Source organism: Monodon monoceros, unplaced genomic scaffold (assembly GCF_005190385.1).
Source record: "Monodon monoceros isolate NGI ecotype Baffin Bay Population unplaced genomic scaffold, NGI_Narwhal_1 Super_Scaffold_18, whole genome shotgun sequence".
NCBI classification, from domain to species: domain Eukaryota; kingdom Metazoa; phylum Chordata; class Mammalia; order Artiodactyla; family Monodontidae; genus Monodon; species Monodon monoceros.
In genome coordinates, this window is record NW_021703774.1 from 146,555,764 (window position 1) to 146,582,505 (window position 26,742).

At 37.3% G+C, this 26,742-nt stretch overlaps 1 protein-coding gene across 3 annotated transcripts in view; it reads right to left on the minus strand.

The window, feature by feature from the left end:
- The window catches only part of CCDC30 (coiled-coil domain containing 30), a 169,267-nt gene that overhangs the window by 94,336 nt on the left and 48,189 nt on the right, over positions 1 to 26,742 (minus strand). For 2 of the 3 annotated variants that reach the window (XM_029230821.1, XM_029230824.1), the window contains exons 10-11: positions 24,783 to 24,898; positions 22,279 to 22,377 (exon numbers count right to left, since the gene is read on the minus strand). In XM_029230821.1, the coding sequence (XP_029086654.1) occupies positions 22,279 to 22,377; positions 24,783 to 24,898 (215 nt within the window). The remainder of the gene's footprint in view (positions 1 to 22,278; positions 22,378 to 24,782; positions 24,899 to 26,742) is intronic. The other variant, XM_029230822.1, reaches the window with a different exon arrangement.

The window sequence follows — 26,742 nt, forward strand, 5'->3', positions numbered from 1 at the left end:
CTGAAGGTTTTGCCCATGTCTACTTCTTCTTTTTATCCTTCACAGGTACCAACCCAAACAACTCTCCTGCAATTCTAAGTTCATCTTGGTGCCTGATTCCCAGAGTGGCCTCCTTCAGGTGAATTTATGGATGACAGAACAAGGAATGGGCCACTATCATGGTCACCATCAAAAACAAAAAAAAATGATGATTTGATTAAAGACATAAATATAAATACCCAAGAAGCTCAGTGAACTGCAAGAAGGATAAGCTCAAAGAGACCCACAATGAGGCACAGTATAATCAAACTATTTGAAAGACAAAGAAAGAAATAATCTTGAAAGCAGCAAGAGAGAAATGACGTCACATACAGGGAATCTTCAATAAGATTACCAGCAGATTTCTCATCAGAAACTTTGGAGGCCAGAAGGCAGTGGGCAGATATAGTCAAAATGCTAAAAGAAAAAAAACCTGTCAACCAAGAATCCTATATCCAGCAAAACTGTCCTTTCGGGAGTGAGGAAGAAATTAAGACATTCAAGATCAACAAAAGCTGAGGGAATTTGTTACCAAACTCATAGACTTGCCCTATGAGAAATCCTAAAGGGACTCCTGCATGGTGAAATCAAAGGATACTAAACAGTAACTCAAAGCCATATGCATAGATAAAGATCTCAGTAAAGGTAAATACATGAGCAATTATAAAAGCTAGTATTATTGTAACTATGGTTTGAAACTCCATTTTTTGTTTTCTACATGATTTAAAAGACTAATACATTGTTTTAAAACTATTATTAGTCTAAAAGCTAGTACCACTGTAACTTTGGTTTCTAATTCCACATTTTGGTTTCTGCATAGTTTAAGAAACTAATGCATTTTAAAAAAGCAATCATTAGTTCATGTTTCTGGACACACAAGATACAGAGATGTAATTTTGTGACATCAATAACTGAAAAGGATGGGGGCAGAGCTGTAAATAGTTACAGAGTTTTTGCATATTATTGAAGCTAAAGTGGCATGAATTCAAATTAGGGTGTTATAACTTTAGCATGTTAAATGTAATCCCTATGGTAACCACAAAGAAACCAGTTATAGAATATACTCAAAACGAAATGAAAAGGGACTTAAAGTGTTTCATTACAAAAAAATCAACTACATACAAGAGAGACAGTAATGCAGGAAATGGAGGACAAAAAGCTATAAGGTACATAGAAACAAATGGCAAAAAGACAGAAGTAAGTCTTACTTTAATAAGTACTTTAAATATAAAGGGATTAGTTTCTCCAATCAAAAGACAGAGATTGGCAGAATGGATAAAAACAAAATATGATTCAACTACATATTGTCTATAAGAGATTCACTCTAGATCCAAAGACACAAAGAGGTTAAAAGTGAAAGGATGAAAAAAATTTTCCATGCTAATAGTAACCAAAAGAGAGCAGGGTTGGCAAAACTAAAATTAGATGAAATAGACTCTATTTTTTAAAAACTCTTTTTGGCCATACCCCATGGCATGTGGGATCTTAGTGCCCTGACCAGGGATCAAACCTGTGCCACCTGGATTGGAAGTGCAGAGTCTTAACCACTGGACCACCATGGAAGTCCCAGACTTTAAATCAAAAAGGTTACAAGTGACAAAGAAGGACATTATATTTTAATAAATAGTTCAATACAGCAACAAGATATAAAAATTATAAATATTTATGTACCTAATAACCAACCAAAATGTAAAAACTGGGAGATAAAAAGAAGAAATAAACATTCCTACAATAACAGTTGGAGACTTCAATACCTTGCTCTCAATAATGGATAAAACAACCAGATATGAGATAAGTAAGGAAGCAGAGGACTTGAGCAACATAATAATTCAATGAGATCTAACAGACAGGGGACTTCCCTGGTGATCCAGCGGGTAAGACTCCATGCTCCCAATGCAGGGGGCCTGGGTTCTATCCCTGGTCGGGGCATTAGATCCCACATGCATGCCGCAACTAAGAAGTTCACATGCTGCAACTAAAAGATCCCACGTGCCACAGTGAAAGATCCTGCATGCCCCCACAAAGACCCCGTGTGCCACAACAAAGACCTGGTGAAGCCAAAATAAATAAATAAAATAAATTTTAAAAAGATCTAACAGACATATATAGGTCTACTCAACAACATTATAATACTCAATCTTCTGAAGTGCACACAGAACATTCTCCAGGATAGACCACATCTTAGGCCACAAACTAAGTCTTAATGTATTTAAAAAAGAGGTATCATAAAAGCATCTTTTCCAACTACAGTATGGTGGAGTTAGTTCTCCAAAGAAGATATACAGACTGCCAACAAACACATGAAAGAATGCTCAACATCATTAATCATTAGAGAAACGCAAATCAAAACTACAATGAGATATCATCTCACACCAGTCAGAATGGCCATCACCAAAAAATCTAGAAACAATAAATGCTGAAGAGGGTGTGGAGAAAAGGGAACACTCTTGCACTGCTGGTGGGAACGTGAATTGGTATAGCCACTATGGAGAACAGTATGGAGGTTCCTTAAAAGACTACAAATAGAACTACTATATGACCCAGCAATCCCACTTCTGGGCATATACCCTGAGAAAACCATAATTCAAAAAGAGTCATGTACCAAAATGTTCATTGCAGCTCTATTTACAATAGCCCGGAGATGGAAACAACCTAAGTGTCCATCATCGGATGAATGGATAAAGAAGATGTGGCACATATATACAATGGAATATTACTCAGCCATAAAAAGAAACGAAATTGAGCTATTTGTAGTGAGGTGGATGGACCTAGAGTCTGTCATACACAGTGAAGTAAGTCAGAAAGAGAAAGACAAATACTGTATGCTAACACATATATATGGAATTTAAGAAAAAAAATGTCATGAAGAACCTAGGGGTAAGACAGGAATAAAGACACAGACCTACTAGAGAATGGACTTGAGGATATGGGGAGGGGGAAGGGTAAGCTGTGACAAAGTGAGAGAGTGGCATGGACATATATACACTACCAAAGGTAAAACAGATAGCTAGTGGGAAGCAGCCGCATAGCACAGGGAGATCAGCTCGGTGCTTTGTGACCACCTGGATGGGTGGGATAGGGAGGGTGGGAGGGAGGGAGACACAAGAGGGAGGAGATATGGAAACATATGTATATGTATAACTGAGTCACTTTGTTATAAAGCAGAAACTAACACACCATTGTAAAGCAATTATACTCCAATAAAGATGTAAAAAAAGAAGAAATTAATAACAGAAGGAAAACTGGAAAATTCACATATTTGTGGAGATTTAAATGATATGCGCTTAATCAACCAATGGATCAAAGAAGAAATCATAAGAGAAATAAGGAAATACTTAGAGATGAATGAAAATGAAAGCACAACATACTAAAACATACGGGATGCAATGAAAGCAGTACTAAGGGGGAATTTTATAGCTACAGACACTTATATTAAAGAACAAGAGTGACTTCAAATCAACAACCTAACTTTACAATTTAAGAAACTAGAAAAAGGACAACAAACTACATGCAAAGGTAGCAAATAGAAACAATAAAGAGAGCAGAGATAAACAAAACAGAGAACAGAAAAACCTAGAAAATCAGTGAAACCAAAAGTTTGTTCTTTGAAAATATCAACAAAATTGAAAAACCTTTAGCTGGAATAACTAAGGAAAAAAGAGAAGATTCAAATTACTAAAATAAGAATTGAAAGTGGGGACGTTACTACTGATTCTACAGAAATAAAAAGGATTATAAGAGAGTACTCTGAACAACTGTACATCAACAAACTGTATAACCTACATGCAATGGAAAAATTCCTAGCAATACAAAACCTAAAATGACTGAATCATGAAGAAATAGAAAATTTGAATAGACCTATAACTAGCAAGGACATTGAATTAGTCATCAAAAATCTCCTATACAAAGAGAAGCCCTGGATCTGATGGCTTTACTGGTGAATTCTACAAATTATTTAAAGAAGAACTAATACCAATCCTTCTCAAACTTTCCCCAAAACTTGAAAGGGAAGAAACACTTCCTAAGTCATCCTATGAGGGCAGCATTAACCTTATCCAAAGGCAGGCAAAGACACTACAAGAAAAGAAAACAGCAGGCTACTATCCCTTATGAGCATTGATGCAAAAATCCTCAACAAAATACTAGCAAAACAAATTTAACACCGTATTTGAAAGATTATACACCATGACCAAATCAGATTTGCTCCTAGAATGCAAAGATGGTACAACATAGGAATACTGATCAATGTAATACAACACATTAACACAGTAAAGGGAAAAAAAACATAATCATCTCAACTGATGCTGCAAAAGCATTTTACAAAATTCAGTACCCTTTCATGATTAAAAAGCACTCCACAAATTAGGAATAGAAGGAAACTACCTCAACATAATAAAATATATATGAAAAACCCACAGTGAACATGATACTCAATGGTGAAAAGACTGAAGGCTTTTCCTCTAAGATCAGGAACAAGGCAAGGATGTCTGCTTTCACCACTTCTATTCAATATAGTACTGGAATCAGCCAGAGCAATTTAGCAAGAAGAAAAAAAAAAAAGGCATCCAAATTGGAAAGGAAAGAGTAAAATTATCTCTGTTTGCAGATAATCCTATGTGTAGAAAACCTTGAAGATTCCACAAAATGTTAGAAATAATAAATTAATTCAGCCAAATAGCAGGATACAACTGCAACACACAAAAATAAGTTGCACTTCTATACACTAACAGTGAACAATCTGAAAAGGAAATTACAAAAACAGTTCCATTTATAGTAGCATCAAAAAGCATAAAATACTTAGGAATTAACTTAACCAAAGAGGCGAAAGACTTACACAATGAAAACTACAAAACACTGCTGAAAGAAATGGTAGAAGACATAAATAAAAACACATCCCATGTTCATGGATTGAAAGACTTAACAATGTATTGACTGGAGCCGTATTAATATGCCAAATGTTATTGACCAGAGATGTATCAATACGTTTTTAGAGAGTGATACAATTAGCATCACCATGGAAGTTGTTAGAGCTTAAAATTGATCAAGCATTCATTATACAACTTATGACTGTTGTTATCATTCACATTTTGCTCCATTAGGTTTTTGTTCCAACCTTGTGTATATTATAAATGCAAGTTTATTACTGTAAAATTTTTGAAAATGACACATCAGAAATTCTGAGTGAAGAAGAATTTTTTGGTGAATTTTATGCAGATATTTTCTCTGATTGTCCAAGCGACATATATACTAGTGTCTCAGAAGATGATAGTTCTTCAGAATACAGTTTTGCTTCAGATGATGTGAATATTAGATCAACAAAAAGACTAAAAACCTTAGTGACTGACTCTGATATGGAAAGTGAAAATGAAACTCATGGTGCTGGAGAATGTGCCTTTGATTCTACAGAAGAGTGGACTGAAGACAACATTTCACGAAAATTAGAAGACTTTACAGGTGTGTCAGATGTAACTATTGAATGTAATAACCTGCAAAGTTTAGTGAAATAAGAGAATTAATTTTTGGTAACAATTTTTTTGAGTTGGTCACTTCTCAAACAAAATTGAATCACCAACAGAATAAAAAATCATATAAAAAGTATAAGACTTTAAAATAGACTGATGTAACCAATGATGTGAAGAAGTTTCTTGGATTAATAATTTTGATGGGACCAAAAAGAAAGTCACACTGGAAAAAATATTGGTCGACTGATCCCTTACTCGAAATACCAAAGATTATGACGAGAAGAAGGTTTGAACAAAGATTATGACAAGAAGAAGGTTTGAACAAATAATGACATTTTTTCACTTTAAAGATAACTTGGAAACTCCACTTCCTGTAGACAGAATTTCAAAAGCTAAACCTCTTTTGGATTATTTTCTACCAAAATTTCAATCGATCTATATACCCAAACAAGAGCTATCACTTGAGGAGGCTATGATAAAGTGGAGAGGACGACTCAGATTCAAAACCTATAATCCCGGAAAACTTACAAAATACGGAATTTTGGTCAGGATGGTTAGAGAAAGTGAAACTGGATACATATGTAACCTTGAGATTTACATGGTTGAAGGAAAGAAACTGCAAGAAACAATATTATTGGTCCTACAACCTTATCTTGGTTCATGGCACCATATTTACCAAGACAATTATTACAACAGTGTGTCCACATCTGAAATATTGCTGAAAAATAAAACCAGAGTTTGTGGGACTATAAGAGAGAATCATGGTCTACCAAACCAATTACAGTTGAAATCTAAAAATCTGCAGAGGGGAGAAATGACAGTCTTACAGAAGGGAGAAGTGATTCTTCTTATATGGAAAGACAAGAGGCTAGTCTGCATGGTGGCAACTTTTCATGACGCCTCATAGCACCTACAGGAAAGGAAGACAGGAGGACCGGCCATCAGAAAACTAAGCCCACTTGTATACTGGAGTATAATGAATATGTGAAAGGAGTTAATCGATCCGATCACTATCTGGCAAACCTCAAAATCCTTTGGAAAATTCGAAAATGGTATAAGAAAGTGGGTTTCTATTTGAGTAATTGCAGTTCATTCAATGCTTTTAAAATTTATTGTAGCCTTAAGGCACAGAATAAAATGACTTACAAGCAGTTTTTGTTAGCCGTAGATAGAGAATGGTCAGTAGGGTAACTGACCATTCTGGTGAATGTAGTGGTAGTCCCACCCTGGTCCCTCTTGTGGCATTTCTACAAGAGCCCCCTGCAGAGATCCACCTTGTTGACTGTCAGTTAAATAAATGAAAAAATATTCTAGAGGAAATGTCCCACAGGACTAAAAAAAAAAAAAAAAAAAAAAAATGCTGTCAGAAAGTGTAGAGTCTGCTTTTCCAGGGGAAAGCACAGTGAAACACAGTGTATTTGTAATAGATCTTCTGTTCCCCAGCACAGAGGTACCTACTATACCACCTATCACACTCTAACAAAATATTAGAATCCTTTAGTAAGACATGTACAAAGTTTCAAATAAATACATTAAGTGCAAAAAAAGTTGTTGAATCGGATGAATGGATAAAGAAGATGTGGCACATATATACAATGGAATATTACTCAGCCATAAAAAGAAACGAAATTGAGCTATTTGTAATGAGGTGGATAGACCTAGAGTCTGTCATACAGAGGGAAGTAAGTCAGAAACAGAAAGACAAATACCGTATGCTAACACATATATATGGAATTTAAGAAAAAAAAATGTCATGAAGAACCTAGGGTTTTTCAAAACCCTTCAAGCATATTTTAAAGGAAGAGGTCTTGATCTTGGAATGTTTTCAAATATTTCCTCCATGAACGAGAATCCCGGACCTCTCTTTCCAATCAGAACTTACTGCTTCTGCATTTGCAGATTATGAAGAACAGAAAAACTCCTTCCCCAATTACCTCAAAGTCTGAATGTTTCTTCTGAGTGCAGGTAAAACTCATCCCTTTATTCCCAGCATCTATCTAAACATACAACTCAGTCATAAAGTCATAAAGAGGTTTTGAAAAAAAAAAAAGTTGTTGATATTTACTCAAATGTGGGTGTTTCAATATTCACTTACACAACAAATCACCAGACACAAGCATCAGTATCTGCAAAAATCCCCCAGTCAGTAATGTGTTAATATTGTTAAGATGTTATTGCTACCCAAAGTGATCTACAGATTCAGTGCAATCTTTGCAGAAATAAAAAAAAAAACCCATCCTAAAATTGATATGGAATCTCAAGGGATGACAAATAGCCAAAACTACCTTGAAAAAGAACAAAGCTGATGGACTCCCACTTCCTGATTTTAAAACTTACCACAAAGCTACAGCAGTCAAAACCGTGTTACTGGCATAAAGACAGACATATAGACCAAAGGAATAGAACACATACCAGAAATAGACTTTTGCTTATATGATCAAGTGATTTTTGATAAGTGTGCCAAGACCATTCAATGGGAAAAGGACAGTCTTTTCAACAACTGATGCTGGAATAACTGGACATTCACATACCAAAGAATGAAGTTGGACCCTTATCTAACAGCATATATATAAAGTAACTCAAATTTATCAAAGCCTTAAATCTAAGACCCAAAACTCTAAAACTCATAGAAGAAAACATAGGGGAAAAATTTTGCAACATTTTCTTAAATATGACAGTGATTTCCTAGATATGACATCAAAGGCACAGGCAACAAAAGAAGAAATAGACAAACTGGACTTCATGAAAAAAATTTTTTTGTGCATCAAAGGATACTTTATAATAAATAAATAAATATTAAAAAAGGATACTTTAACAGAGTGAAAGGCAATCTATGGAATGGGAAAAATACTTGTAAGTTATATATCTGATAAGGGATTAATATAAGTAGAACATATAGAGAATTCTTAAAACTCACCAACATAAAAACAAACAATCTGATTAAAAAAATGGGCAAAGGACATGAATAGATACTTCTCAAATGAAGACATATGAATGGTCAATAAGCACATAAAAAAATGCTCAACATCACTAATGATTAGGGAAATGCAAACCAAGACCACAGTGAGATACCACACCCCACACCCATTAGGATAGTTATCATCAAATAAAATATAAAATAACAAGTGTTGATGAGGATGTGGTGAAACTGGAACACTTGTGCACTGTGGGTGGGAATGTAAAGTGGTGCAGTCATTGTGGAAAATGGTATGGTGGTTCCTCGCAAAATTAAACAGAATTATCATATAATCCAGCAACTCCACATCTAGGTATATACCCAAAAGCAGCGGTCCACAACCTTTTTGGCACCAGGGACCAGTTGCGTGGACGACAATTTTCCCACGGATGGGGGTCGGGAGGGATGGTTTAGGCCGTAATGTGAGCGATGGAGAGAGATGCGGAGCAGCAGATGAAGCTTTGTTCATTCGCCCACCACTCACCTCCTGCTATTCGGTCCGGTTCCTGACAGACCGTGGACTGGTACTGGTCTGCAGCCCAGGGGTGGAGACCCCTGCCCAAAAGGATTGAAAACAGGGACTTGAACAGATGCTTGTATACTCATGTTCATAGTAGCATTATTCACAGTGGCTGAAACGTGAAAGCAACCCAAGTATCCAAAGATAAATGAATAGATAAATAAAATATGGTATATGCATACAATGGAATATTACCCACCCTAAAAAAGGAAGGGGATTCTGATATATGCTACAACATAGATGAAGTGTGAAGACATTATGCTAACTGAAATAAGAAAGTCACAAAAGGACAAATAGTATATGATTCCACTTATATGAGGTATTTAGAGTAGTCAAAATCATAGAGAAAGAAAGTAGAATGGTGGCTGCCTAGGCTGTGAGGGAAGGGCAGAATAAGGAGGTACTGTTTAATGGGTATAGAGTTTCAGTTTTGCAAGATGAAGTGAGTTCTAGAGGTGGATGGTGCTGACAGTTGAATAACAATAAAAATGTGCTTAATATCACTGAACTGGATGCTTAAAAATCATTAACTTGGTAAATTATCTGTTACGTGTATTTTATTACAGTAAAAAAAATTGAAAAAAAAATTAAGTAAAACAAAGACATTTGCAGACAAACAAAACCAGAGAGTTTATCACTAGCAGATCTGCACTAGAAGAAATGTTAATCATGTTCTTCAGGCTGAAAAAGTATGGAACCAGATGGAAACGAACGTGGATCTGGACAAAGTAATGATGAGCTCTAGAAATGGCTAATCAGCATACGAAAAGACACTTAATATCATTAGTCATTCAGGAAATGCAAATCAAAACTATACTGAGGTTACAGGCTCTTTCTTGGGGCTAATGGTGGACTCCGGGAGGGCTCATGCCAAGGAGTACTTCCCAGAACTTTGGCTGCCAGTGTCCTTGTCCCTGAGATGGGCCACAACCACCCCACCACCTCTGCAGGAGACCCTCCGATACTAGCAGCTGTGTGGCTGACAGGGTCTTGGTGCTCTGGCCGGCTTTCAGGCCTGAGCCTCTGAGTTGGGAGAGCGGAGGTCAGGACACTGGACCACCAGAGGCCTCCTGGCCCCACGTAATACCAGTTGGCAAGAGACTCCCGGAGATCTCAGTCTCAACGCTAAGGCCCAGCTCCACTCAAAGACCAGCAAGTTCCAGTGCTGGATACCCCATGCCAAACAACTAGCAAGACAGGAACACAACCCTAGCCATTAGCAGAGAGGCTGCCTAAAATCATAATACGGCCACAGACACCCCAAAACAAACCACCAGACGTGGACCTGCCCACCAGAAAGATAAGATCCAGCCTTACCCACCAGAACACAGGCATTAGTCCCCTCCACCAGGAAGCCTACACAATCCACTGAACCAACCTTAACCACTGGGGACAGACACCGAAAACAACCGGAACTACGAACCTGCAGCCTGCAAAAAGGAGACCCCAAACACAGTAAGATAAGCAAAATGAGGAGACAGAAAAACACACAGCAGATGAAGGAGCAAGATAAAAACCCACCAGACCTAACAAATGAAGAGGAAATAGGCAGTCTACCTGAAAAAGAATTCAGAATAATGATAGTAAAGATGATCCAAAATCTTGGAAATAGAATAGACAAAATGCAAGAAACATTTAAACAGGACCTAGAAGAACTAAAGAGGAAACAAGCAATGATGAACAACACAATAAATGAAATTAAAAATACCCTAGAAGGGATCAATAGCAGAATAACTGAGGCAGAAAAACGGATAAGTGACCTGGAAGATAAAATAGTGGAAATAACTACTGCAGAGAAGAATAAAGAAAAAAGAATGAAAAGAACTGAGGACAGTCTCAGAGACCTCTGAGAAAACATTAAATGCACCAACACTCGAATTATAGGGGTCCCAGAAGAAGAAGAGAAAAAGAAAGGGACTGAGAAAATATTTCAAGAGATTATAGTTGAAAACTTCCTTAATATGGGAAAGGAAATAGTTAATCAACTCCAGGAAGCACAGAGAGTCCCATACGGATAAATCCAAGGAGAAGCATGCCAAGACACATATTAATCAAATTGTCAAAAATTAAATACAAAGAAAACATATTAAAAGCAGCAAGGGAAAAACAACAAATAACACACAAGGGAATCCCCATAAGGTTAACAGCTGATCTTTCAGCAGAAACTCTGCAAGCCAGAAGGGCCTGACAGGACATATTTAAAGTGATGAAGGAGAAAAATCTACAACCAAGATTACTCTACCCAGCAAAGATCTCATTCAGATTTGATGGAGAAATTAAAGCCTTTACAAATAAGCAAAAGCTGAGAGAGTTCAGCACCACCAAACCAGCTTTACAACAAATGCTAAAGGAACTTTTCTAGGCAAGAAACACAAGAGAAGGAAAAGACCTACAATAACAAACCCAAAACAATTAAGAAAATGGGAATAGGAACATACATATCAATAATTACCTTAAATGTAAATAGATTAAATGCTCCCACCAAGAGACAAAGACTGGCTGAATGGATACAAAAACAAGACCCATATATATGCTGTCTACAAGAGACCCACTTCAGACCTAGAGACACATACAGACTGAAAGTGAGGGGATGGAAAAAGATATTCCATGCAAATGGAAACCAAAAGAAAGCTGGAGTAGCAATTCTCATATCAGACAAAATAGACTTTAAAATAAAGACTATTACAAGAGACAAAGAATGACACTACATAATGAACAAGGGATCGATCCAAGAAGAAGATTTAACAATTGTAAATATTTATGAACCCAACATAGGAGCGCCTCAATACATAAGGCAAATACTAAAAGCCATAAAAGGGGAAATCGACAGTAACACATTCATACTAAGGGACTTTAACACCCCACTTTCACCAATGGACAGATTATCCAAAATGAAAATAAATAAGGAAACACAAGCTTAAAATGATACATTAAACAAGATGGACTTAATTGATATTTACAGGAAATTCCATCCAAAAACAACAGAATACACATTTTTCTCAAGTGCTCATGGAATATTCCCCAAGATAGATCATATCTTGGGTCACAAATCAAGCCTTGGTAAATTTAAGAAAATTGAAATCGTATCAAGTATCTTTTCCGACCACAATGCTATGAGACTAGATATCAATTACAGGAAAAGATCTGCAAAAAATACAAACACATGGAGGCTAAACAATACACCACTTAATAATGAAGTGATCACTGAAGAAATCAAAGAGGAAATAAAAAAATACCTAGAAACAAATGACAATGGAGACACGATGACCCAAAACTTATCGGATGCAGCAAAAGCAGTTCTAAGAGGGAAGTTTATAGCAATACAATCCTACCTTAAGAAACAGGAAACATCTCAAATAAACAACCTAACCTTGCACCTAAAGCAATTAGAGAAAGAAGAACAAAGAAACCCCAAAGCTAGCAGAAGGAAAGAAATCATAAAGATCAGATCAGAAATAAATGAAAAAGAAATGACGGAAATGATAGCAAACATCAATAAAACTAAAAGCTGGTTATTTGAGAAGATAAACAAAATTGATAAACCATTAGCCAGACTCATCAAGAAAAAAAGGGAGAAGACTCAAATCAATAGAATTAGAAATGAAAAAGGAGAAGTAACAACTGACACTGTAGAAATACAAAAGATCATGAGAGATTACTACAAGCAACTCTATGCCAATAAAATGGACAACCTGGAAGAAATGGACAAATTCATAGAAATGTACAACCTGCCGAGACTCAACCAGGAAGAAGTAGAAAATATGAACAGACCAATCACAAGCACTGAAATTGAAACAGTGATTAAAAATCTTCCAGCGAACAAAAGCCCAGGACCAGATGGCTTCACCAGCGAATTCTATCAAACATTCACAGAAGAGCTAACACCTATCCTTCTCAAATTCTTGCAAAATATAGCAGAGGGAGGAACACTCCCAAACACATTCTACGAGGCTACCATCACCCTGATACCAAAACCAGACAAGGATGTCACAAAGAAAAAAAAACTACAGGCCAATATCACTGATGAACATAGATGCAAAAATCCTCAGCAAAATGCTAGCAAACAGAATCCAACAGCACATTAAAAGGATCATACACCATGATCAAGTGGGGTTTATTCCAGAAATGCAAGGAATCTTCAATATACGCAAATCACCCAACGTGATACACCATACTAAAAAATTGAAGGAGAAAAACCATACGATCATCTCAATAGATGCAGAGAAAGCTTTTGACAAAATTCAACACCCATTTATGATAAAAACCCTGCGGAAAGTAGGCATAGAGGGAACTTTCCTCAACATAATAAAGGCCATATATGACAAATCCACAGCCAACATCGTGCTCAATGGTGAAAAACTGAAAGCATTTCCACTAAGATCAGGAAGAAGACAAGGTTGCCCACTCTCACCACTCTTATTCAACATAGTTTTGGAAGTTTTAGCCACAGAAATCAGAGAAGAAAAGGAAATAAAAGGAATCCAAATTGGAAAAGAAGAAGTAAAGCTGTCACTGTTTGCAGATGACATGATACTATACATAGAGAATCCTAAAGATGTTACCAGAAAACTACCAGGGCTAATCAATGAATTTGGTAAAGTAGCAGGATACAAAATTAATGCACAGAAATCTCTGGCATTCCTATACACTAATGATGAAAAATCTGAAAGTGACATTAAGAAAACACTCCCATTTACCATTGCAATAAAAAGAATAAAATACCTAGGAATAAACCTATCTAAGGAGACAAAAGACCTGTATGCAGAGAATTATAAGACACTGATGAAAGAAATTAAAGATGATACAAATAGATGGAGAGATATACCATGTTCTTGGATTGGAAAAATCAACACTGTGAAAATGACTCTACTACCCTAAAGCAATCTACAGATTCAGTGCAATCCCCATCAAACTACCACTGGCATTTTTCACAGAATTAGAACAAAAAATGTCACCATTTCTATGGAAACACAAAAGACCCCGAATAGCCAAAGCAATCCTGAGAACAAAAATTGGAGCTGGAGGAATCAGGCTCCCTGACTTCAGACTATACTACAAAGCTACAGTAATGAAGACAGTATGGTACTGGCACAAAAACAGAAAGATAGATCAATGGAACAGGATAGAAAGCCCAGAGATAAACCCACGCACATATGGTCATCTTATCTTTTATAAAGTAGGTAGGAATGTACAGTGGAGAAAGGACAGCCTCTTCAATAAGTGGTGCTGGGAAAACTGGACAGGTACATGTAAAAGTATGAGATTAGAACACTCCCTAACACCATACATAAAAATAAGCTCAAAATGGATTAAAGACCTAAATGTAAGGCCAGGAACTATCAAACTCTTAGAGGAAAACATGGGCAGAACACTCTATGACATAAATCATAGCAAGATCCTTTTTCTCCCACCACCTAGAGAAATGGAAATAAAAATAAGAAAAGGGGACCTAATGAAACTTAAAAGCTTTTGCACAGCAAAGGAAACCATAAACAAGACAAAAAGACAATTGTCAGAATGGGAGAAAATATTTGCAAATGAAGCAACTGACAAAGGATTAATCTCCAAAATTTATAAGAAGCTCATGCCACTCAATAACAAAAAAAAAAAAACAACCCAATCCAAAAATGGGCAGAAGACCTAAAAAGACTTTTCTCCAAAGAAGATATACAGATTGCCAACAAACACATGAAATAATGCTCAACATCACTAATAATTAGAGAAATGCAAATCAAAACTACAATGAGATATCATCTCACACCATTCAGAATGGCCATCATTAAAAAATCTAGAAACAATAAATGCTGGAGAGGGTGTAGAGAAAAGGGAACACTCCTGCACTGCTGGTGGGAATGTAAATTCATACAGCCACTGTGGAGAACAGTATGGAGTTTCCTTAAAAAAGTAAAAGTAGAACTACCATACGACCCAGCAATCCCACTACTGGGCATATACCCTGAGAAAACCATAATTCAAAAAGAGTCATGTACCAAAATGTTCATTGCAGCTCTATTTACAGTAGCCAGGAGATGGAAACAACCTAAGTGTCCATCATTGGATGAATGGACAAAGAAGATGTGGCACATATATACAATGGAATATTACTCAGCCATAAAAAGAAATGAAATTGAGTTATTTGTAGTGAGGTGGATGGACCTAGAGTCAGTCATACAGAGTGAAGTAAGTCAGAAAGAGAAAGACAAATACCATATGCTAACACATATATATGGAATTTAAGAAAAAAAAATGTCATGAAGAACCTAGGGGTAAGACAGGAATAAAGACACAGACCTACTAGAGAATAGACTTGAGGATATGGGGAGGGGTAAAGGTAAGCTGTGACAAAGTGAGAGAGTGGAATGGACATATATACACTACCAAACGTAAAATAGACAGCTAGTGGGAAGTAGCTGCATAGCACAGGGAGATCAGCTCGGTGGTTTGTGACCTCTTAGAGGGGTGGGATAGGGAGGGTGGGAGGGAAGAAGATGCAAGAGTGAAGAGATATGGGAACATATGTACATGTATAACTGATTCAGTTTGTTATAAAGCAGAAACTAACACACCATTGTAAAGCAATTATACTCCAATAAAAGTGTTAAAAAAAAAAAAAAAGATTACTCTACCCAGCAAGGATCTCACTCAGATTCAACAGAGAAATTAAAAACTTTACAGACAAGCAAAAGCTAAGAGAATTCAGCACCACCAAACCAGCTTTATAACAAATGCTAACGGAACTTCTCTAGGCGGGAAACACAAGAGAAGGAAAAGACCTACAATAACAAACGCAAAACAGTTAAGAAAATGGTAATAGGAACATATATATCGATAATTACCTTAAATGTAAATGGATTAAACGCTCCAACCAAAACACATAGACTGGATGAATGGATACAAAAACAAGGCACGTATATTTGCTGTCTACAAGAGACCCACTTCAGACCTAGGGACACATACAGACTGAAAGTGAGAGGATAGAAAAAGATATTCCATGCAAATGAAAAGCAAGAGAAAACTGGAATAGCAACTTTCATATCCGACAAAATAGACTTTAAAATAAAGACTATCTCGAGAGACAAAGAAGGACACTGCATAATGATCAAGGGATCAATCCAAGAAGAAGATATAACAATTGTAGATACTTATGCACCCAACATAGGAGCTCCTCAATATATAAGGCAAATGCTAACAGCCATAAAACGAGAAAATGAAAGTAACACAATAATAATAGGGGACTTTAACACCCCACTTTCACCAATGGACAGATTAACCAAAATGAAAATAGATAAAGAAACACAAGCTTTAAATGACACATTAAAGAAGATGGATTTAATTGATATTTACAGGACATTCCAACCAAATACAACAGAATACACTTTCTTCTCAATTGCTCATGGAACAGTCTCTGTGATAGATCATATCATGGGACACAAGTCAAGCCTTGGTAACTTTAAGAAAACTGAAGTCGTATCAAGTATCTTTTCCGACTACAACGCTATGAGACTAGGGAAAAAAGTGTAAAAAATACAGACACATGGAGGCTAAACAATATGCTACTAAATAACCAAGAGATCACTGAAGAAATCAAAGAGGAAATCAAAAAATACCTAGAAACAAATGACAATGAAAACATGATGACCCAAAATCTATGGGATGCAGCAAAAGCAGTTCTAAGTTGGAAGTTTATAGCAATACAATCCTACCTCAAGAAACAAGAAAATCTCAAATAAATAACAAAACCTTACACCTAAAGTAATTAGACAAAGAACAAAAAAACCCCAAAGCTAGCAGAAAGAAAGAAATCATAAAGATCAGATCAGAAATAAATGAAAAAGAAATGAAGGAAACAATAGCAAACATCAATAAAACTAAAAGCTGGTTCTTTGAGAAGATAAACAAAATTGATAAACCATTAGTCAGACTAATCAGGAAAAAAAGGGAGAAGATTCAAATCAATAGAAACGAAAAAGGAGAAGTAACAACTGACACTGCAGAAATACAAAGGATCATGAGAGGTTACTACAAGCAACTGTATGCTAATAAAATGGACGACCTGAAAGAAATGTACAAATTCTTAGAAAAGCACAACCTTCCAAGAGTGAACCAGGAAGAAACAGAAAATACAAACAGACCAATCACAAGCACCGAAATTGAAACTGTAATTAAAAATATTCCAACAAACAAAAGCCCAGGACCAGATGGCTTCACAGGTAAATTTTATCAACCATTTACAGAAGAGCTAACACCCATCCTTCTCAAACTCTTCCAAAATATAGCATAGGGAGGAACACTCACAAACTCATTCTACAAGGTCACCATCACCCTGATACCAAAACCAGACAAGGATGTCACAAAGAAAAAAAAACTACCGGCCAATATCACTGATGAACATAGATGCAAAACTCCTCAAGATTGCTACCTAAATCCTAAAGATGCTACCAGAAAACTACTAGAGCTAATCAATGAATTTGGTAAAGTAGCAGGATACAAAATTAATGCACAGAAATCTCTGGCATTCCTATACACTAAGGATGAAAAATCTGAAAGTGAAATCAAGAAAACACTCCCATTTACCATTGCAACAAAAAGAATAAAATACCTAGGAATAAACCTACCTAAGGAGACAAAAGATCTGTATGCAGAAAATTATAAGACACAGATGAAATAAATTAAAGATGATACCAACAGATGGAGAGATATACCATGTTCTTGGATTGGAAGAATCAACATTGTTAAAATGACTATACTACCCAAAGCAATCTACAGATTCAATGCAATTCCTATCAAACTATCAATGCCATGTATCACAGAACAAGAACAAAAAATTTCACAATTTGTATGGAAACACAAAAGACCCCGAGTAGCCAAAGCAATCTTGAGAAAGAAAAATGGAGCTGGAGGAATCAGGCTTCTTGACTTCAGACTATACTACAAAGCTACAGTAATCAAGACAGTGTGGTACTGGCACAAAAACAGAAAGATAGATCAGTGGAATAGGATAGAAAACCCAGAGATAAACCCATGCACTTATGGTCATCTTATCTTTGATAAAGGAGGCAAGAATATACAATGGAGAAAAGACAGCCTCTTCAATAAGTGGTGCTGGGAAAACTGGACAGCTACACGTAGAAAAGTGAAATTAGAACACTCCCTAACACCATACAGAAAAATAAACTCAGAATGGATTAAAGACCTAAATGTAAGGCCAACCATTATAAAACTCTTAGAGGACCACATAGGAAGAACACTTCATGACATAAATCATAGCAAGGTCCTTTTTGACCCACCTCCTAGAGAAATGAAAATAAAAATAAACAAATGGGACCTAATGAAACTTAAAAGCTTTTGCACAGCAAAGGAAACCATAAACAAGACAAAAAGACAACCCTCAGAATGAGAGAAAATATTTGCAAATGAAGCAACTTACAAAGGATTAATCTATGAAATATACAAGCAGCTCATGCAGGTCAATATCAAAAAAACAAACAACCCAAACCAAAAATGGGCAGAAGACCTAAATAGACATTTCTCCAAAGAAGATATACAGATTGCCAACAAACACATGAAAGGATGCTCAACATCACCAATCATTTGAGAAATGCAAATCAAAACCACAATGAGGTATCACCTCACACCAGTCAGAATGGCCATCATCAAAAAATCTAGAAACAATAAATGCTCGAGAAGGTGTGGAGAAAAGGGAACCCTCCTACACTGTTGGTGGGAATGTAAGTGGATACAGCCCCTATGGAGAATAGTACAGAGGTTCCTTAAAAAAGTAAAAATAGAACTACCATATGACCCAGCAATCCCACTACTGGACATATACCCTGAGAAAACCATAATTCAAACAGAGTCATGTACCAAAATGTTCATTGCAGCTCTATTTACAATAGCCAGGACATGGAAGCAACCTAAGTGTCCATCGACAGATGAATGGATAAAGAAGATGTGGCACATATACACAATGGAATATTACTCAGCCATAGAAAGAAACGAAATTGAGTTATTTGTAGTGAGGTGGATGGACCTAGAATCTGTCACAGAATGAAGTAAGTCAGAAAGAGAAAAACAAATACCATATGCTAACACATATATATGGAATCTAAGGAAAAAAATGGTCATGAAGAACCTAGGGGCAGGACAGGAATAAAGACACAGATGTAGAGAATGGACTTGAGGATATGGGGAGGGGGAAGGGTAAGCTGGGGTGAAGTAAGAGAGTGGCGTGGATTTATATATACTACCAAATGTAAAATAGATAGCTAGTGGGAAGCAGCCGCATAGCACAGGGAGATTAGCTTGGTGCTTTGTGACCACCTAGAGGGGAGGGATAGGGAGAGTGGGAGGGAGATGCAAGAGGGAGGGGATATAGGGATATAACTATATGCATAGCTGATTCACTTTGTTTTACAGCAGAAACTAACACAATGTAAAGCAATTATACTCCAATAAAGTTGTTAAAAAAAGAAAAATCTATACTGAGATACTACTTTATTATACCCACTAGGATAGCTATAATAAAAAAAAGACAAAATATAACAAATCCTGCTAAGGATGTGGAGAAACTGGAACACTCATACACTGCTGATGGGAATTGTTAAATGGTGGAGGTGCTTTGGAGAATAGTCTGGCAGTTCTACAAGAAGTTGAACATAGAATTTACATATGACCCAGCAATTCCACTCCTATGTACATACCCAAGGAAAATGAAAACGTGTTCACAGAAAAATTTGTACATGATTGTTAATAGCAGCATTATTCATTACAAAGTGGAAGACAGTCTGGCAGTTTCTTATAAAATTAAACATGTGGGCTTCCCTGGTGGCGCAGTGGTTGAGAGTCCGCCTGCCGATGCAGAGGACATGGGTTCGTGCCCCGGTCCGGGAATATCCCACATGCCGTGGAGCGGCTGGGCCCGTGAGCCATGGCCGCTGAGCCTGCACGTCCGGAGCCTGTGCTCCACAACGGGAGAGGCCACAACAGTGAGAGGCCCGTGTACCGCAAAAAAAAAAAAATTAAACATGTATTTGCTCTGTTATTCAGTAATTCCACTGCTAGGTATTTAACCAAGAGGGAAAAAAAACATACTGGCATGTGAATACTAGTAGCAGCTTTATTCATAATAGCTGAAAACAATCTGATTATCTATCAACCAGTGGATAGATAAACAATGTATGGTATATCCATATATACAGGAATATTACTCAGCCATTTAAAAATGAACCAGTGATATAGACAACAACATGGATAAATCTCAAAAGTATTATTATAAGTGAAGGAAGCCAAATAGAAAAGAGTATATACCAGATGATTCTATTTATTTGAAATTCTAGAAATGGTATGGTCATAGGAAGTGGCGGAGTGGGAGGCATTGATAGCAAAAGGGGAGGGAAAATTTTAGGCTAATGAATGTTTTCTTTCTTGATTGTAGTGGTTGTGGTTATACAGATGTATGCATTTGTCAAAGCTCATTGAACTCAACTCTTAAAATATGTATGTTTATTGTATTAAATATTTCAATAAAGTTAATTTTATACAAGAAATATAAATATTGATGTTAAATATAAACATTTGAAAAATGCTCAATCTCACTATAAATAGATGATTGAAAATGAAAACTACACTGAGATACTCATTCTCACCTATCATTTAGTAAAAATACAAAAGTTTGACAATATATTCAGTTAGTGAAATTTTAGGAAACTAGCTTTCTCATACATTGCTGATGGAAGAGGGAAATGGTGCAATTTCCACTGTGTAGTATCTGGCAATATCGACCAAAATTACAGATCTAGCTACCCCCTAACCTCACAATCCCATTTCTGTGACTCTAACCTGTAGAAACACCTGCATAAATATGCAAAAGACTGGAAACAACCCAAGTGTTCATCAACAGGAGACTGGTTAAATAAATTATAGTACATCCACACAACAGAATGCTAGCTGCTCTGAAGAATCAGGAAGATCTCTTTGTATGATATAGAAGGCTCTCCAGGAGCATTTTAGTTAAAAAGAAAGGAAGGAAGCTTGGAAAGAAGGAAGGAAAGGAGGGAGGGAGGGAGGGAGGGAGGGAGGAAGGGAGGGAGGGAGGGAGGGAGGAAGGGAGGAAGGGAGGAAGGAAGGAAGGAAGGAAGGAAGGAAGGAAGGAAGGAAGGAAGGAAGGAAGGGTGGGCAGGAAGGGAGGGAGGGGAAGGAAGGGAGGGAGGGAAAGAAGGAAAGAAGGAAGGAAGGAAGGAAGGAAGAAAGGAAGGAAGGGAGGGAAGGGAAGAAGGAAGGAAGGAAGGGAGGGAGGGAGGGAAAGAAGGAAGAAAGAAAAGAAGGAAGGGAGGGAAAGGAAGGGAAGGGAAGGGAAGAGAAACTAAGAAAGGAGGAAATCTGAATAAATGTTCAAAATGCTTCTATTGGAATAAATACTGGAAGGATAAATAAGAAACTAATAAAAATAGTTACTAATAAGTCAACTTCTGTAAATTAGAGCACCACAAATGGGTGCTCTGGGAAAAATTTTGGTAAAAGTTACTGAAGTCTTGCCTGGAAATTCCTTCTTTCCTTCCTTCCTTCTCTCCTTCCCACCCTCCCTTCCTCCCTTCCTTCCTACAAAATGCATTATTTATCTACAAGAGAGTTCTGGAAGACAAGAAGGATACAGGCTCCTTGGGCGGGGAAACAATAAATCTATAGTTCCTTGCTACTGAGGAGGTTGGGGGTATAGGGCCCAGAGAGTTACAGTAAAAACAAGTTCTGGTGAAGGAGATCCCTCAGCAACAGCGATGTCACTCATCTTAGGTGTGTGAGAGGAAAGGCAAAGCAGTCTAGCTCCTTGAGCTGAATATCTGAAATCGCCCTCTCTACAACACACTGGCTCTTGCTTCCATCTGCCTTGTGTTTGATCACTTTGCCACCCCTTCAGAGGCTGATCGCTCTGAAAAGATTAGATGCTGTGCACACTGGAGCCTAAACCATATTAGTTCTCTATGATATGTGGTTCCAACTACCCACTCCCCTATCACTGGTTGATTCTGTAAGGCAACTTCATTTTGATGATTAAAAATGCCCAAGTTGGTTGTATCTTTGTAAGAGTCTTTTTTTCTTTAACGAAACCCATTATATTTTTCATATTAATTGTTCCCTGTGGTGAGGAAGTGAACAGAAACATATCCTCTGTACCCCAATTTCTTCTTCCATACTCCCTGGCAAAGCAATAGAAAAAGGCAGGCAAGAGGAGAATAGCAAATGCTCAGCACCTATTGCTCTGGTGCACTCTTGTGAAATGCAACTCACTTCAAAATTAGAAGTCAGAAAGAACATAATTTTAATACCTCTACTTTCTGTTCAGCACCCACCATTTTTCCAGGAGAGTGGTTTCCAAGTTGCTTATTCTCTTGAGATTCACAAATTTCTCCTTTAAGCCTTTCAACCTGAAATACAAAAGCATTTTAAATACAAAAGTGAGGTGGGGGGGCTTCCCTGGTAGCGCAGTGGTTGAGAGTCCGCCTGCCGATGCAGGGGACACGGGTTCGTGCCCCGGTCCGGGAAGATCCCACATGCCGCAGAGCGGCTGGGCCCGTGAGCCATGGCCGCTGAGCCTGCGCGTCCGGGGCCTGTGCTCCGCAACGGGAGAGGCCACAACAGGGAGAGGCCCGTGTACCGCAAAAAAAAAAAAAAAAAAAGGGACGGGGGATGCTTTGTTTTAAAAATATACAAGTTATATATGAATACATTCTTTGTGTAAAAAATTTAAACAACTTATAGGTATATAGAGCAACAAGTGATCTTTTCCTTCACATAACTCTACCCCACAATCCCGTTTCCCTTTCCAGAAGTAATAATGTTTGGGATATACCTTTCCTGAACTTTATCTCACCTGTATGTGTATGTTTGTGTATATATAAAACATAAACATATGTTTAACATTAAACATATTTTACCAGTATCAGATATACAAATTTACAGAGATTTAAACTTGAACAGTGTTTATTCATTCTTTCTTACAATTGCATTTAAAAAACTAGGCTAAAATATACATAACACAAAATTTACCATTTTAACCATTTTAAAAAATTTTTATTTATTTATTTTTGGCTGTGTTGGGTCTTCATTGCTGGGCGCAGGCTTTCTCTAGTTGCCGCGAACGGGGTGGGGGGGCTACTCTTCGCTGTGGTGCACGGGCTTCTCATTGCGGTGGCTTCTCTTGTTGCGGAGCACAGGTTCTAGGTGGGCGGGCTTTAGTAGTTGTGGCACGCGGGCTCAGTAGTTGTGGCTTGTGGGCTCTAGAGCGCAGGCTCAGTAGTTGTGGCGTACAGGCTTAGTTGCTCCGTGGCATGTGGGATCTTCCGGACCAGGGCTCGAACCTATGTCTCCCTGCATTGGCAGGCAGATTCTTAACCACTGCGCCACCAGGGAAGCCCCTTAACCATTTTTAAGTATACAGTTGAGTAGCACTAAACGCATTCCCATTACTGCGCAACCATCACCACCATCCATCTCCATAATTCTTTTCATCTTGCAAAACTGAAACCCTACACCCATTAAACAATAACTCCTCATTATGCCCTCCCCCACAGCCCCTAGAAACCACCATTCTACTTTCTGGCTCTATGATTTCTGACTACTCTAGGTACCTCATATAAGTGGAATTATATACTATTTGTCTTTCTGTGACTCATTTATTTCAATTAGCATAATGTCTTCAAGTTTCACCCATGTTGTAGCATATTTCTTTTTAAAGTGGAATAATATTCCATTGTGTGTGTACACCATATTTTGTTTATCCATTCATCTGTCAATGGATGCTTGGGTTGCTTCAACCTTTTGGCTATGAACATGAGTGAACAAATATATGTTCAAGTCCCTGCTTTCAATTCTTTTGGGTGTATACCCAGAAGCAGAATTGCTAGATCATATGGTAACTCTATGTTTACTTTTTATTTATTTTATTAATTTTTTTATTTTTTGCGGTATGTGGGCCTCTCACTGTTGTGGCCTCTCCCGTTGCGGAGCACAGGCTCCGGACGCACAGGCTCAGCGGCCATGGCTCACGGGCCCAGCCGCTCTGCGGCATGTGGGATCTTCCCGGACTGGGGCACGAACCCGTGTCCCCTGCATCTGCAGGCGGACTCTCAACCACTGCGCCACTAGGGAAGCCCCTATGTTTACTTTTTAAAGGAAGTCCCATACTGTTTTCTACAGTGGATGTACCATTTTACATTCTTAACAACAATGCACAAAGGGTTCCAATTTCTCCACTTCCTCATCAACATTTGTTATTTTTTATTGTTTTGATAATAGCCATTCTAATGAATATTTATTCATTCTTGCAACAAAATTTCTTGAGCACTTATTATATGCCAGGCATTGTATTAGACACTAGAGATATGATTGTGAAATGAATATAATTAAAATTGAAGTGACATATAGTATATTTAGAACTTGGAAGTACATATTAAAAATCAATAAATTCCTAAGAAGAAATGATTCAAAAACATAACACAACTATGGGTTTAGTATTAATAATCTCAAACTTTGGTAAATGTGATCGGTATAAACTATTATCTAAATCCTTATTAAAAAGAAAAGACCCTAAACTGACACTATAGCAGTAACATTACTGTTCAGCATATGTAGTTAAAATGTATAAAATAGAAATACTGATAGAAAGCATCTAGGTCAAAGTACAGCTCTACCTGGGATGCTACAGCCACCAGAATCAGTCTTCACTAATGACCAATAAATGATGTATTGATACATCTAGCTTGCTTAGCTGCTGACTGTTACTATTCTATACACATTTAAATTAACTCTAAGAAAAAGTTAAATAACTTACCTCTTCTCCAAGTACCTTTCTTTCTGAGTCAAGTGATCGAACTCGATTTCTTAAAGCCAGAATTTCCTCATCCAGTCTCTGATTATGTTCCTTTGCCTTCCGTAGGTCAACTGAGTCTAAAACAGGGAAAATGTAGTTGACTCAACTGGATCGAAGTTTTAATTTGGGGGCGTTAACTCTAAAAACTGAGGAAGTGCTGTTTCCTGCCATTCTTGTCAGTCCTACCGTGTCTCTGCATATGTGATTCTCCACAAAGAAGAGCTGCTAGACTCTCAAGTCCAGCCCTAGAATGTTCTACCAAGTAATGAAACAGAACAGAATGTTTTTTATTTCTCATACAAGTCTAATGAGCTGGACTTTTTGAGTATAGGATTTCCAGCAATAGAGATTCTTCCAGGACCTGGAATTTTAAAACAATTGAGCCTGCCTTCTAAAAGTGAAACCACTAAAAAAATCATCTTCCTGGTGGTCCTGTGGTCCTGTCTCTCTTACACACCTCATATATTCCTCACATATTCCTAGATACTTCTCTTGCACTCATTAACTGCAGGGCATCCACAGACAGCTGATGTAGTGAGCTAGGGGTAGTGAATGGACAGACTGTAAAGTGAAATCAAGTTGCTTCATCAAAACCATCTTTCTCCTGTAGCACCTCTGCCTGTAGGCTACTCTCAGCTCAGCACCTCATGTTAAGACCTGCTCTTTCCAGCACTCATCAAAGTGTCAATAGTACAAACTTGTTGCCTGTAACTTTCCTGGATTTGCAACTGTTTCTTTTTTCACTTATGTTTCTCCTATTTTTCTTTTGCTGCTTTAGTCTCCTTTGTTTTCCTTCTTCATTGCCTGTTCTGTTTTTGCTTGTATTTTTCTTTCTTCATTTTTTCTTTTGTTTCCCTTACTACCCTCTTTTTTTCCTTAGTGTGTAAATTTTTTTAACTTGAAAAATGCTGAAAACACACCAAAAAGAAAAAAAAAAAGCATTCACAATCCATATACATATATGGAGGACAAGATTTGTTCTACCTTTTGCATATGCAATTTAAAAAAATTTAAACAATGCTATGCAACACTGTCTGCAACTTTACCACCTGTGAATACATCATGGATATCTTTACAGGACAACTCTTATAAAGTCATTTTCCATTTCTTATTTGGAACTATTTTTTAATTGAGGCATAATTTATATACAATATAATGTACATATCTTAAGTGTTCAATGAATTTTGACAATTTTATATACCCGTGAACTTCCCCTGAAAAAGATATAGAATATCTCCATCACCCCATAATGTTCCCTCAAATCCTTTCCAGTCAGTTCTCCACTCCCACCCACCCCTACAACCACTTTCTGACTTCTATCACATAGACTAGTTTTGCTCGTTCTTGGTTTTCATAGAAATAAAATCTTACAATACACATATGTTTGTGTCAGGCTTCTTTCACTCAATATATATAGTATTTTTGGGATTCATCGGTGTTTTATCAATAATTTGTTCCTCTTGACTCTTTAGTCCATCTTTTTTTTTTTTTTTTTTTTTTTTGCAGTACGCGGGCCTCTCACTGTTGTGGCCTCTCCCGTTGTGGAGCACAGGCTCCGGACGCGCAGGCTCAGCGGCCATGGCTCACGGGCCCAGCCGCTCTGCGACATGTGGGATCTTCCCGGACCAGGGCACGAACCCGTTTCCCCTGCATCGGCAGGCGGACTCTCAACCACTGCGCCACCAGGGAAGCCCAGTCCATCTTATTAATATACCACAGTTTGTTTATGCATTGTCTCATTTTGTTCTGCATAGTATGCCACCGTCCAAATTGCCATTTTTTGTGTCACTTTTCCCCTGATGAAGATTTAGGTTTGTTGCCAATGCTTATTCTTGTAAACAATTCTAAAATTATTTTCCTTGTTCATCAACGTCTAGGTACTTATGACATTATTTCTAAAAAAATAAATCCCCAGAAAGAA